The sequence below is a fragment of the Mobula birostris genome, chromosome 15, assembly GCF_030028105.1.
Source record: "Mobula birostris isolate sMobBir1 chromosome 15, sMobBir1.hap1, whole genome shotgun sequence".
Lineage (NCBI taxonomy): Eukaryota > Metazoa > Chordata > Chondrichthyes > Myliobatiformes > Myliobatidae > Mobula > Mobula birostris.
Window position 1 is genome coordinate 25892111 of NC_092384.1, and position 14287 is coordinate 25906397.

Sequence of the window (14287 nt, forward strand, 5' to 3'; positions counted from 1 at the left end):
AGGAATAACAAATGTCCCGGAAGCAGAAATATTAGGGATATGTAGAGGATCAGAGAAAATTATATTTCAGTGGCCATGAAACTCTTGAGAAATTTAAGTTCAGCAATTTAGCTCTTTGCCCAACTCCCTGGTAGCTATGCCCAACATGATTGGGAATATAAAACTATAAGACATAGGAGCAGAATTAGGCCATTCAGCCCTTTGTATCTGCTCTGTCATTCCATCACAGCTGATTTATTGCCTCCTCAACCCCTTTCTCCTGCCTTCTCTGAATAACTTTTGACACCTCGACTATTTAAGAACCTATCCACCTCTGGTTTAAATATACTCAATGAGTTGGCCTCCAGAGCTGTCTGCAGCAATGATTTCCACAGATTTGTCATTCTCTGGCTGAAGAAATTACCAGTCATCTCTGTTCTAAAGGGACATCATTGTATTCTGAAGCTGTGCCCTCTGATCCTCGAGTCCTCGACTACAGAAAACATACTCTCAACACCCATGCTTTCTAGGCCTTTTAGTATTCAAAAGGTTTCAGTGAGATTCCCTCCCACCATTGTTCTAAGGTCCAGAAAGTACAAGCCCAGGGACATCAAACACTTCTTATACATCAACCCTTTCATTCACGGAATCATTCTTGTGGACTTCTGGAAATTCTCCAGTGCCAACACATCCTTTCTTAGGTACAAGGCTCAAAACTGCTCTCGATATTCCAAGTGTGGTTTGAACTAAGCCTTATAAAGCCTCAGCAGCATTACACATTACTTTTCTATAATAGTCCTCACCAAATGAACGCTAACATTGCATTTGCCTTCCTTACTACTGACTTCATCTGCATGTTAACCTTTAGAGAATTCTGCTCCAGGACACCCAGGTCCCTTTGCACCTTGAACTTCTGCATTTGCTTCTCATTTAGAAAATGCAAAATACTTATTCAGTTCATCTGCCATTTCTTTGTGTCCCATTACTACCTCTCCAGCATCATTTTTCAGTGATCCAATCCACTCTTCCCTCTCTTTTCTTCTTAGCACATTTGAAAAAACTTAACCCTACCATCCTTTCCCTGCCTTAATAGAACATAGCAATGCAGAACTCCATGGAAATGTTCCATGAACAATTTTAAAAGACATCTGAAAAACAAATTAACACCAATGCATCTGAGTATAACAACTGGTTAAATAGTTTCCTGTGGGGTTGCAGATAAATGTAATGCAGGGTAAGGAGGGATTAGAGGACTATAGGGTGTAGGCATCACTCTCCTCTCCATTTCCTGTCCTTACTGCTATATTTGCAAAACTCTATAACTTCAGCATGACAAGTTTGCAAAGGCACGTTCCAATAATACCTGGAAACTAAAATTTGGTAGTAAGTGATTACAGATGCAGGCTGATCTCCCAAGACTTGTGCAAAATGCACAGGAAACAACTTTATCCTGATGCAGGGCCTTGACCTGATTCACCAACATTTTCTTTCCCTCAACAGATGTTGCTCAAACAGTGGACTTCCTCCAGCGGTTAGTTTTAATTTTGCTCCCGATTCAGGGTCTGCAGTCTCTTGTTTGTCCACTATTTCATCCCTGCCCTCCATCGCCCATCACTCCTGCAGGAGATCTGTCTAGACTGCTATTCAGAGCAGGTTGAAGATATACCTGCTCAAAGCTGACAGGGTCTTTCTTTATTGGTTTCTGCTGTAACTCCCAAGTTAGAAAGATCTACTGTCCATTGAGACACTAAATGGATGTGACCTGTCAATACTTATATAAGTATAAAAAAGGGTCCATCAGGAATGACGGAGGCATTTGGATCAGAAGCAACATGCACGCAAGCCAGTGGTAGGGCCTAGTTAGCGCTAAAAAATATTTTGGAAGGGTGATACCCATTTTTTTTCATGGGGTAAGCAATCCTTCTCCCTTATCCTCTCGCTGTCTCTCTGTCTCCCACTCATTCTCTTATTAGGGCACAAAAAAAGCCACTCGGCTCATTCCAGGTCCCATTTGAGCAATCCCATTCCATTCCTGCCCCACTTTAGCTACATTTCCTTCAGAAATGTTTATCGTTTGGTTTCACTGAAATATCAGGATCACTTATTGCTCATTAATACCTTGTTCCTTGCTTTGGGTGGACTGGCAGTCTTTCCACATGATGACGTGTTTTAAACGTGCTGTCACCTGATTTTTGTTTATGACACAAATACATTTGTTACCTTGGTCTTAAAGAAACACCCATTCATCACCTAGCTCCTATATTTCCACCCCGCAACAGTCACTGTTGCAATCCTGGGCTGACAGCAGTCAATATATGGCAATATGCTACAAGCAGCAATACTTCTGTATCTGTAGTTACACTGTCTGTACCTATGGCCACACCGTTCTGTATCTGTAGTTACACTGTCTGTACCTATGGCCACACCGTTCTGTATCTGTAGTTACACTGTCTGTACCTATGGCCACACCGTTCTGTATCTGTGGCCACAACGTCTATATCTGTGGTTACACAGTCTGTGCCTGTGGCCACACAGGCTGTATCTGTGCTTAGATCATCTGTATCTGTGGCTACACAATCTGTATCTGTGGCTACACAATCTGTATCTGTGGCTACACAATCTGTACCTGTGGCTACACAGTCTGTATCCGTGGCTGCACAGTTCTGTATCTGTGATGTTCACTGAGATGTTGATATCAAGATCATGAAACCATAAGATTTAGGAGCGGAATTAGGCTATTTGGCCCATTCAGTCTGCTTTGCCATTTTGATCATGGATAATCAGTGATGGAGGTGGATACAATAGGGTCTTTTAAGAGACTCTTAGATAGGAGCTTAGAAAAATAGAGGGCTATGGGTAACCCTCTTAATCACTTAATTTCTAAATGTACTTAATTTCTAAAGTAAGTACATGTTCGGCACAGCTTTGTGGGCTGAAGGACCTGTATTGTACTGTAGGTTTTCTATGTTTCTATGTAATCCATTTTCCCTCTCGGCCCCAATCTCCTGCCTTCTCCCTGTAACCTTTCATGCCCTTTCAAATCAAGAATCTATCTACCTCTGCCTTAACTATACATAAAGATTTGGTCTCCACAGCTGCCTATGCAATGAATTTCACAGATTCACCACTCTCTGGCTAAAGAGATTCCTCCTCATCTCAGTTCTAAAAGGATGCCCTTCTATTCTGCGTCTGTGCCCCCGGTCTCAGACTCTCCCACCATAGGAAACATCCTCTCCACATCCACTCTATCAAGGCCATTCACCATTTGATAGGTTTCAATGAGGTCACCTCTCATTCTTCTAAGTTCCAGTGAATACAGGCTCAGAGCTATCAAGTGCTTTTCATATGACAAGCCGTTCAATTTTGGAATCATTTTTGTGAACCTCCTTTGTACCCTCTCCAGTTTCAGTACATCCTTTCTAAAATGAAGGGATCAAAACTGCTCTCAACGCTCCAAGTGAGGCCTCACCAGTGCTTTATAAAGTCTCAGCATTACATCCTTGCTTTTATATTCTAGACCTCTTGAAATGAATGCTAAATTTGCATTTTCCTTCCTCACCACAGACTCAACCTGCAAATTAACCTTTAGGGAATCCCAAGTCCCTTTGCGCCTCAAATTTTTGTGTTTTCTCTCATTTCGAAAATAGTCATCCCTTTTATTTCTTCTACTGAAATGCATGACTGTACACTTCCCGACACGGTATTCCATCACCACTTCTTTGCCCATTCTCCTCCTGTAGTCTCTCTCCTCCCTCAAAACTACCTGCCTCTCCACCTATCTTTGTATTGCCTGCAAACTTTGCAACAAAGCCATCAATTCCATCATCCAAGTCATTGATATTTAGCATTAAAAAATTGGTCCCAACACAGTCCCCTGCAGAACACCACTAGTCACCAGCAGTCAACCAGAAAAGGCTCCCTTTATTTCTACTCTTTGCCTCCACCCAGTCAGCCAATCTTCTACCTATGCTAGTTTCTTTCATATAAGCAATGGGCTCTTAACTAGTTAAGCAGCCTCATGTGTGGCGCCTTGTCAAAGGCCTTCTGAAAATCCAAGTACATGACATCAGCTGATTCTCCTTTGTCTGTCCTGCTTGTTATTTCTTCAAAGAATTTCAACAGGTTTGTCAGGCAAGATTTTCCCTTGAAAAACCACGCTGACGACAGCTTATTTTATCATGTGCCTCTAAGTACCTCAAAACCACAACCTTAGCAATCGGATCCAACATCTTCCCAACCACATGATAAAATATTAGTTACGATATAGGGGAGAACTCTGCTGCTTTGTGACAGAATCATACTGTCAGATCTTTTATGTGTATCTGAGTGGGAGGGGTACTTCAGGTTGATGTCTCATCTTCAAGATAGCACCTCTGACAAAACAGCATCCATTTAGTATTGTACAGAAGCTTCAATGCTTTCTGGAGCTGCAATTGAACCCATAACCATCTTATTCAGAGGCAAGAGTCCCAGCACAGAGCCACTCATTCTAGTGAAACATTATAATTAACTCTCCAGGATGGGCACTGGTTCAAAGAGACACAACCTCCCTTTTCCGCTCTTTCAATGGGAACAGCCTGGCTTTTTAACATTTAGTAATAGGACTGCACACTATCTGTTACAGTCTGTGCCTTTTGGCATTATTTCAGTGGTCTGTTGCCAGTCACAACTTTTTCTTTATTGTTGCGACCAGCAAGTAAGTTTATTGATGATACACTGAGTGCAATTTTAGCTGTAAATTCAATCCATTGGCAGAAATAATGCATCAGAGGTCCTACGCCTGGATCCTTCAACTCCAGCCTGACTTGGATTGTATGTTGCAGATGTAATAAGAAATAGGTTTGAGTTGAGAGTATAGCGTATGACGAGGGCACAATCACCCTACGCCACCTTAACTCCCACATTATTCTTTCATTTTCCAATTTAGGTTGCAGTCCATGGCTGGTAAAAGTGAAAACGGCCACCAGGTCATTTCAGGCTACAACGACGGCAAGTGATTGAGGGAGGCTTACATCATAATATCGTTTGCAGCAGAAACAATTTACTAATTTTCTTTATTTTATTCATGTTTTTTTATTCCCTCATGTACAATATTAAGTACAAATAATATTTTTATGAGTTACACACAAAACACAGGAATTCCTCTGAGTCTGGATTGCTCTATTGCCCTAACATTGGCAGATTATCATGTTATAGGCCATATACTAAATTCCCTTGTCGTTTAAAAAACATTGTGAGTACAGGACTAAATAAATGGCTTCAGCCTTGCGGGTATAATATTTTACTACATTTGAAGCACACAGACAGCCAAGCCAACTTTTTAGTGTTACTATAATATTTCACCCATTAAATAATTCTGTTTACAACACTTGTATGTTGAAATTAGTCACTTAATAAAACTGTCCGGCTTCTAATAAAATCCCATGAGTACTTTTACATGTGCATTATGTGCCAACACAAGCAATAACCCAAATTTGTATCTGCACTATAATTGTATTCTGTACAAATAAAATGATTCACTGAGTAAATGGCTTCTCCGACAGTATCATAACTTAGCGGGGGGCACAAGTCCAGCAATGGTTACTGTAGTACTCTGACTATGCATATTTGTAGTTTCTTCTCTACAGCTGCTGAGTTAATTCGGTTGATTTATCGTTCTCTGCATTGATAACTCATCCCAGGCATGCACCAAACCTTTACGCAAATGTATCAGCATAATGAAGGCGCAAGAGATTCTGGAGATGCGGGAAACCTTAAGGAACACACAGAAAATGCTGGAGGAACTCGGCATTTCCTCCCCCACTGTTTCAAGGAATACAAGTAGTCCTAACCAGGTGGAAGAGCTGGCTTGTAACTGGCCGGCAGCTTTTGCGATTGTCCCTGGCAGTGCTGCCTCCTGACCATCAGGCTGCTGTTTACGTAAAACCGATGACGCTAATTTAGAATGCGTTTTGTATCCACCTGCGTCCATGCGTTGTGTTCTTCTCCTCAGCTCCCAGACCATTACGTGGCATAAGAATGACATGGATTAGATGATCAGAGGTGGAGAGGGTCAGTAACTTTAAATTCCATCTCAGGGAACCTGTCCCGGACCCATCATATTGCAAAGAAAGCATGACACCACCAGGCTCTTGAACAGGAGAGGATAACTACACTCATCTATTGAAAAGTCCCCACAACAAATGATCTCACTTTAAGGACTCTATCTTGTTTTTTCAAGCTCTCATTATTTATTGCTATTTATTTATATTTGCTTTTGCAGAATTTGTTGTCTTCTATGTTCTTGCTCTTTCATTGATCCTGTTTACAGTTACAGTTCTATAGATTTGCTGAGCATGCCCACAGGCAAAAGAGTCTCAGGGTTGTATGAGGTGACATGTATGTACTCTGATTATAGATTTCACTTTGAACTTTGAACCCGGGAGGGAGTGGGTGGCACGGATGTGGTACAGGTACAACAGCTGTTCCGTGACCAAGGCTCAGTTCTGACTTCTGCGGCTGTCTTTGTGGATTTTGCTCAGTTTCCTCCAACTCTGTGGGCATGTCCGGGCTCTCCAGTTATTTCCCACATCCCAAAGACATTCTCTTATTAATGGTAAATTGATCATTGTGAAGAGTAAATCAGAGCGGAGACAATGGACATGTAGTGGGTTGCAGAGAACTGGTGGGGGTTTGATGGGATTGATCTAAGAACTCAGTTGGCCAAATGACTTGTTTCTGTGGTGTATGGCAAAACAAGTTATTAAATCTAAAACAGTTGGCCACTAGGCAGTTGTTATTGAAATACCTTGTTAATTTACTCTGAACAGCGTAGCAGCAAGACTCTTCTTATTCTTTAGCTTCTACCATCAGTAGAATTCAACAAGCTCTGAATGTTAAACCAGCATGGTACAATATAAATATAGACCCTCACTGTTTGATGAACCAATTCCATTATTATAGACTATTTTTTGTGCTTTTATATTCTAGTCCTCTTGAGTTAAGTCCAATTTTACTGTGCTCTGATGATAAAATAGAAGTGTATATAGATTGCCTTATTAACGATCTCATGACCAACAGGGGAACTGCCACTTGCAAGAATGTCAACATATGGTGCATCCAAAGCAGCACTGGAATATTTTTCAGATACTCTGCGCCAAGAGATGAAACCCTGGGGAGTACAAATATCCATCATCCAACCCGGTGCTACCAAAACAGGTAAAATGCATTTTGATTAATTAGTGCAACATGCCATATCTGGCTAACAGCAATAACTTTCATTCATAAACTTTCCATATTCTCCCAAGTAGTTGTAAAATAGTTACCAGCAAGAAAAATCTTCCACTCTTGATGAAGGTGCTTTTTTTTTTAGATAATTCAGTTTTTTTTTGATAATTAGTTATCTGGAGTTTTGGTTAAAATGGTTAAAAGTTGATTTGCAAAGAAAACAGGGTGTGCACAGGAGAACTGAAGAGCAGCATTGCAAGGTTTAAAGGGGTTCCAGAAAGTAAATACAACACAGTTGTTTTCCTTCTGCAAGGTGGGGTGTAAGGTGAGAAGGTATTTTGCACAGGAATTTGTAGATAGAGCTGAATATTTTGAATGGTGCTGTGAAAGTTGGCAGAAGTCAGCCACAGAGGAATGATGGACTGTACTGTTTCATGGATTCCATTTGTTGAAAAAAGCAGCTTTGTGTCTATCCAGCGTGTTTCAAAATCGCAGACCAAGGCACTTCATAGTGGCATCTAATTCTTACAAAGCCAGCACCCACAAACAGTACTGTAGTAAGAACTGGTACATAATTTAGCAAAGTTGATTGAAAAATAGATATAATTCATGACTACAGCTCAGCTTTCCTACTGCTTTTCAGAGAGTGCCAGTATTTTTTGTCCACGACAGGGCAGATTGACCTTGGTTTAACATGCCCTCAGGACAGCACCTGAAGTAACACTGCACTAGTGTCAGTATTTTAGCCAAGCCTCTGGAATGAGATTTGACTTCACAACCTTCCTAATCAGGCAAGGAGACTACCAGAGGAATCTAAGATTAGGTACAGAGCTTGAAGGACCTTTTGTGGAATCTGAGATGAAGTATAGATCTTGAAAGACCTTTTGTGGGACCTGAGATGAAATATAGAGCTTGAAGGACCTTTTATAAGAAACATAGATCCTAGATCAACAATATAGAGTTTTTGATAGTTTATGCTTTAACTTGTCTTCAGTACTTAATTGACTCCTGTGACCTGGTGCCAACTTGCTAGCTCTGGTTACATTTGCTTGACTATGAATATTTCTTTCTGATTTGATCATTGCTGATCATGTTTTATCATTAATAATTATTGACACGGGAAGTCCTCATGACATGCAAGATCACCAGTGATGAATAATAATAACAGTAATTACACTATAACATGATGTAAACATTTCTCACATTTTCTATTTAAGGACAAGTTGGAAATGTTGAAGTCTGGGAGCAACATTACAGAAAACTTTTGGAGAACCTCTCTCCAGCACTTCTGGAAGACTACGGAGAAGACTATCTTGCAGAATTAAAGCAAGCCTTTCTCAAAACTGGGCCTCTTTTCCGACAGCATGTAGAGCCAGTAATTGAAACCATTGTTACTGCTTTGTTAGTACAACATCCTAAGCCTAGGTACACCACAGAATATATAATTGATGTGCTAAAAATTATTTACTATTTCCTGCCTTCCTTTATGAGTGATGGTGTTCTCAGCAAGGCTTTTGTTCCACACAAACTTCTACCGAAAGGTGTAAGTTCGAGCAACATCAGCCAGTAGTACTCTAATTTTGAAAACCTTGATATTGTTTTGTTTCAGGCTGCTTATTAATTTTCCGTCATTTTACATCCAATATAGTGTAAGTGTTCAAGTTTATTATCAGGCATACAGAAGGTATTAGTGCCATGGAAAGTTAGCTTTTCACAGAACGAGATGAGAACACAGGTATGATAAAATAAACATACCCAAGTTACACATGTGCAAAATAACTAAAAAAACAAACAATGGCACGAGTGAGAGGGAGAAAATAGATGATAGTCCAAGGTATTGTTAAGGTTATATCAGTCACTTCAAGACTCTGATGGCAGTGGGGGACGATGTTCTTGCTGAACCTTGGCGGGTAGATCTTCAGGGTCCTATATCTTCTACCTTATGGCAGCATTGCGAAGAGGGCATGGGTCAAATAATTAGACAGAGGCTGCCTTCTGACACGTAGCCTCATGGCGTTGTTCTCTTTGGTGCAGAGAGCAGAGAGCTGTACCCATGATGGAACTGGCTGAGTCCAGCAGTTTTTGTAGCCCCTTGTGTTCCAGTGCACTGGAGCTTCCAATGACAAACTGTGATGCAAACGTGTTTGGTGTTGCACTGAACATGATCAAGAGTAGGGTATCCCTCTCCCTAAAGTTACTCTGCCATTGAATAAGATCACAGTTGATCTGATCATTACCTCAGCTTCACTTTCATTTCTCCTCCTCGTATTCCCTACGGAACAAAAGTCTGTGTTGCAAATGAAAGTAGAAGATAAATCAAATGTTCTGCTCTATCTACGGACACGAACATTGAATTGTGAGTGATGAAAAGGCTTATGTAGTGACATTACAGCATTCATAGTAGTCAAAATGGAATTAAATGTTGAATTGTACAATTGACTGCTCCCAGATAACTCTTTGTGGCTTGGTTTTAAAATCATCCCACTTGCTTGTGGTCCCTTTACCTGTCAACAATCTACTCCTGTCAAGCTTTGGACCTTCTGTCTAATACCATAAAATTTTGCCTTGCCCCAATCTAGCAGTTTAATCTGTGGGCCATGTCTGACACTTTCCATAATCAATTTAAAACTAATAAAACAATGGTCAGTGATCACAAAGTGTCACCTCAGTTACTTGTCCCACCCTCTTAACCAAGAGAAGGTCAAGATTTGCTCTCACCCCAGTTAGGCCTTCTATACATTGTCTGAAGAACCTTCCTGAACGCCCTTAACAAATTCCATCCCACCTTAGCCCTTAGCACTATGACTGTCTCAATCCAAATCAAGAAAGCTAAAATTTCCTACTATGCCAACCCTATTGTTCTTGTAACCTTCTAAAATCTCCTTGAATGTTTTTCCCTGAATTCCACATTGACTATTAGAGGGCCTATAGTACAACCCCTACAAAGTGACCATCTCCTGCATACTTCTCAGCTCTACCCATAAAGGGACAACCCCTCAGTCATTTCTTCTCAACTACTGCTGCAAAGTTCTCCTTAATCAGAAATGCAACTCACTCTCCTCTCTTACTTCCATACCTTGGGACACTCCTCCCTCCTGTCAAAGAGATTGGGATGTTCTGCGGTTCCATTTTTGGGACTTTCCTTGGGGCTCAGAAGCCATGAAACTGGGATTTTCTGCTGGTTCATGTGGTTAATATGTGGAGGTTTTCTCGGGATCTCTGATGTCACACAGCTGGGATTTTCTGATGTTCGCTTTGGTCTGGGTTGGGATTTTCTTGGTGATCCTTGTGGTTCTAATGTTTGAACATTACCTGAAGTAGCTGAGCATTATGTTAAGCAGGAGGACCAGACCCTTAGCCACCCAGCTCATTTTTTCTCACCACATAACCCCAGTGGACAGATGGTTGGAGAAAGTTGAATTGGGCCTTTGGAGGCCCTCGAGAATTTGTGGATCTTCACTATCAAGGGGCTGTCTCATTTTGCTGTAGATTCCCCAGTCATTGCCAAGCCACCACCACTTAAATGAAGCCAGATCTTCACCATGAAGCAAACTTTCTAGCAGGAATACGGGACACTGGTGATCTACTGGCAACTACAAGGGCAGTTCTATGGCAGTAAATCCATTTAGCCATTAAATAGACAAAAAGAAATCCAGAAAATCTAAATGGCTGAAAACTTTTTCCCCTAACTGATATAACTTGATATGCTGACTGACCTTGTTTTTTATCTCCCGCACTTTTATCCTTGGTTGTTGTTTTGCATCAAGCAAGTCTATTATGTGAGTTTCTCAGCAAAAATAAAAGTGACAAAAATGAGCTTGTTTGTTAATCTTGGGGTTTGCCTTACTTGAAAGCAAAGCTCGGAGACTGCTCTTTCCCGCCACATTTAATTAGAATCAAACTGACAGCATGTTTATGATATAAAAATCATGAAGTACTGTTTTGGAAGAAAAACAGACAAATCCTCAGACTAAGTACAGATAGTTGGAGAACCCCCTTGACTCCATGAACTTTTTTTCTATACATAATTGATGCATAAAAACAGCTTGTAGTCAATAACATTTATGAAACTTATCATCTAGAAATTATTTAACTTATTGCTGATTTAATAGAGGCAAGATTCAGTCCTTCTGTTCCTTAGCAGAAGAGAACCAGCAAGAGCAGAGATATTAGGTAGCATTTTTTCTGGTAAATACTGCTGCCTTAATGCATCATGGGCCTCTCACTCCAGACACAGATACAGTACTTAATAGAAATGAAGCTGAGGAGACTTGAATTCAACAGCAAGATGATAATAGATGTTTGTCTTCCTGAAATTTCCTAAAACTATAGAACATTAATGTTGTATTGCTTGTAGCCAGGAAAACCAATGTAGCTCTGAACATTTGTGTTCAGGCTCTTTTTAGCTAATATTGGAGGTAGAGGAAGGAGATGGTTTGGTGCCTACTGCTCTCAGAATCAAGTGTGGTGCACTGTTGTGGAATTCAATGGAGCCAACAACTATATCATCATTATACTTAATGAACTACGCAACGGAAGGCAAGGGCTGCTGACGTTTCTAGAAGCAGGGGACAATTTGTTCATAGGCTTAATTCTTTGTCTTCTGTGTTTGAAAGATCTCTTTACTTTAACAATGTACAACTCCCCTTCTTGTTTTTTTTACTGTTTTTAATGGAGGTCGGGTTTGAAGACGTGATTTTAAGTTCTTTAGCTCTACTTGGTTCCAAGTTAGCCCATTGCTTTGCTTTGCTTTTAGTTAGTTGCACGGTGGGTTTTTTTGGGGGTTTTTTTCCTTTTCTCTATTGATATATATATATATATAAATTAGTATACTATTATGTTACCTTATTATGTTATGTTTAAATTACATTGTATCACTTTTTTTCTGTATTAATGTCTCCTGTAATTTTATTATATTCTAACAGTGTATTAGTGCCTATATGGCTTACCTTTTTGTATACTTATTCAATAAAAAGATTTAAAGAACAATGTACAACTCAAGCTGCCTTGAGTGTGAACCTGCCCCTCAGGCTATGACATTCTACAGCGCACTATTGAAAGAATGCAAGTCTGGCATGAGGGAAGCCCAAGGTCCAGGCATCAGAATGTACCAAAGGGGGATATGTTTCCAGTAAAGCTTCGTTCTACAGCAACCAAACACTCCACTGATATTTTAAAACAGAACATGACATGATTAAATCGACTAAGGACAGCTCCTGGAGCATGCCTATAGGATGTCCAAAATTTTTGTTTGTCTCTGCAAAGCCAAGTAGCAAAAATAAAAATGGCCGTAGAATGGTGCAAAGAGACTAGCAGGAATATTAATTGTCCAGATACCAATTTCAGCATCCTTTGATTAGCACTAAAGCTGCATTAGGCCCAGTGCAGCTTGGTCAACACATTCTTCCTTTGCTATTCAGTCTTTCAGACCCCTACTGCATTGTAACCAAGTGTCCAGTAAGTTCTTTATGGTGTGACAGGGTCCTGAATTACCCCTACAAACTGTGCTCAATTACCCCTATGAACTGTGCTTTGGAAAGACAGGGAGAGAGAGTTATTTAACACCAACAACTTGCTTTTAAAAGAGAGAGAGAGAGATGAAGACTGCTCACAGGTTGTTTATACTTCCTTCAAGGACATTTGCCTGCTTGCATTTCTTACACAGAGTGAGGCAGGAGGAGTTTTTTGAGTGACAGTTGATGCTCAACACGTGAAGATAAAATAGAAGGTGAGTTGATAGACCCTCAGACACATGGTTTCGGACACTGAATGAGCCTTGTGTGCCCACAGGAAAAAATGGGTTTTTGGAGGATCGATCAGGCAGATCAATCAGTCACTCTTGCAGTGAAACGGAAAGGGGTTGACTGGTGGGGAGTTGTCCATGTGTCCACCCTTGCCTGGGTGATAGCTTCACCACTGAAAACCAGTCCCCTTTGTTGTGGTCACAGTCGGTGACTCTTAAAGGATTTCGGAGGACAACGAGAAGATCGACAGGGTCAGCTCAACTGAAGACTCAAATCTCTCCCTCTCTCTCTCTCCATCACTACTCAACTCAATACCACGAACTGAACTGAACTTTACTCATCATCATAATACTGTATCTTTTTACCCCTAGACTTGAAGAAGCTTGGTTTTCATATATTTCCACACTTACTGATGTACTTACTTATATATAATCATTGCTAACATGTTTGATTTATCTACATTTATATTACTGTATTGCGTAGTTACTAATAAATATTATTAGTTAATAGCAATACTGGACTCCAAAGTGTTTCCTATTTCTTCTGGTTCCTTATTCCCATCACGGGGTACATGACAATGGTTAGTGCAGGGGACTGGTTCCTTGTCTCAATATTGACAGCCTGAGAAGATGAGGTACAGTTGTAGGAAACCACAGTGCTGCTTTCTTTTGATATCCTAGCACGTTGTTGACTTTAGCACTAATACTCTTCAAAACAATGTCAAATTTGGAACAGTTTTACACTCAAGTGCGAACGCTGAACCAAACTCAGTTGACAGCAACTTCCGAGACTTTGCTGTGCACCAATTCAAAAGGGGATCAGTGTGGAAGCTACATATGGCAGCCATGACAAACCATAGCTGCCATGGCGAACAGGAAATTAAAGAGGGAGGGTGGGGGCTTACAGATTCATTCAATAAGCTGTCAGAGCCCCAGTCAATGAGATACATAATAGGAGGGTGGTCCCATGTGCCAAGAAAGCCATGATAACCGGGGGGGGGAGAGACCCTGACAGGAGCTGACTCAAGCCGCCTCCTCCAAGTCTGAGAATTGAAGCTCTTTGCAAGAGATGTCAGGCTGAGTTGCAGGCAATTAAAAACTATTGTAATAAGTCATTGCAGTAATTAGATCCTGGATTTATTGATGTTGTGTGACCACTGCTGGTTATGCACCACAACATGTGAAGGATCTGTTCTGTAGCATTTGAGCTCTGCTAGCAGGTCTTTGCTATATATTGGTGGTAACAAATAGACTGTAGAAAGGATCAAATAGTTTGCATTAACAGGCTCTTTAAAAAGAAGTATCTCTCTATCAGTAGCTCCCTTATTTCATATGTGAACAGTACTTATCTCTTTTGCT

General features: G+C 40.6%; 1 protein-coding gene across 2 annotated transcripts in view; it reads left to right on the forward strand.

Annotated features, from left to right (window-relative positions):
- Positions 1-13391, forward strand: part of LOC140210491 (11-beta-hydroxysteroid dehydrogenase type 2-like) — a 75115-nt gene extending 61724 nt beyond the window's left edge. For both annotated transcript variants that reach the window (XM_072279483.1, XM_072279482.1), the window contains 2 exons: positions 7039-7176; positions 8403-13391. In XM_072279483.1, coding sequence (XP_072135584.1) covers positions 7039-7176; positions 8403-8755 — 491 coding nt within the window. In that variant the 3' untranslated portion in view covers positions 8756-13391. The remainder of the gene's footprint in view (positions 1-7038; positions 7177-8402) is intronic.
- Positions 13392-14287: the final 896 nt, after the last annotated feature.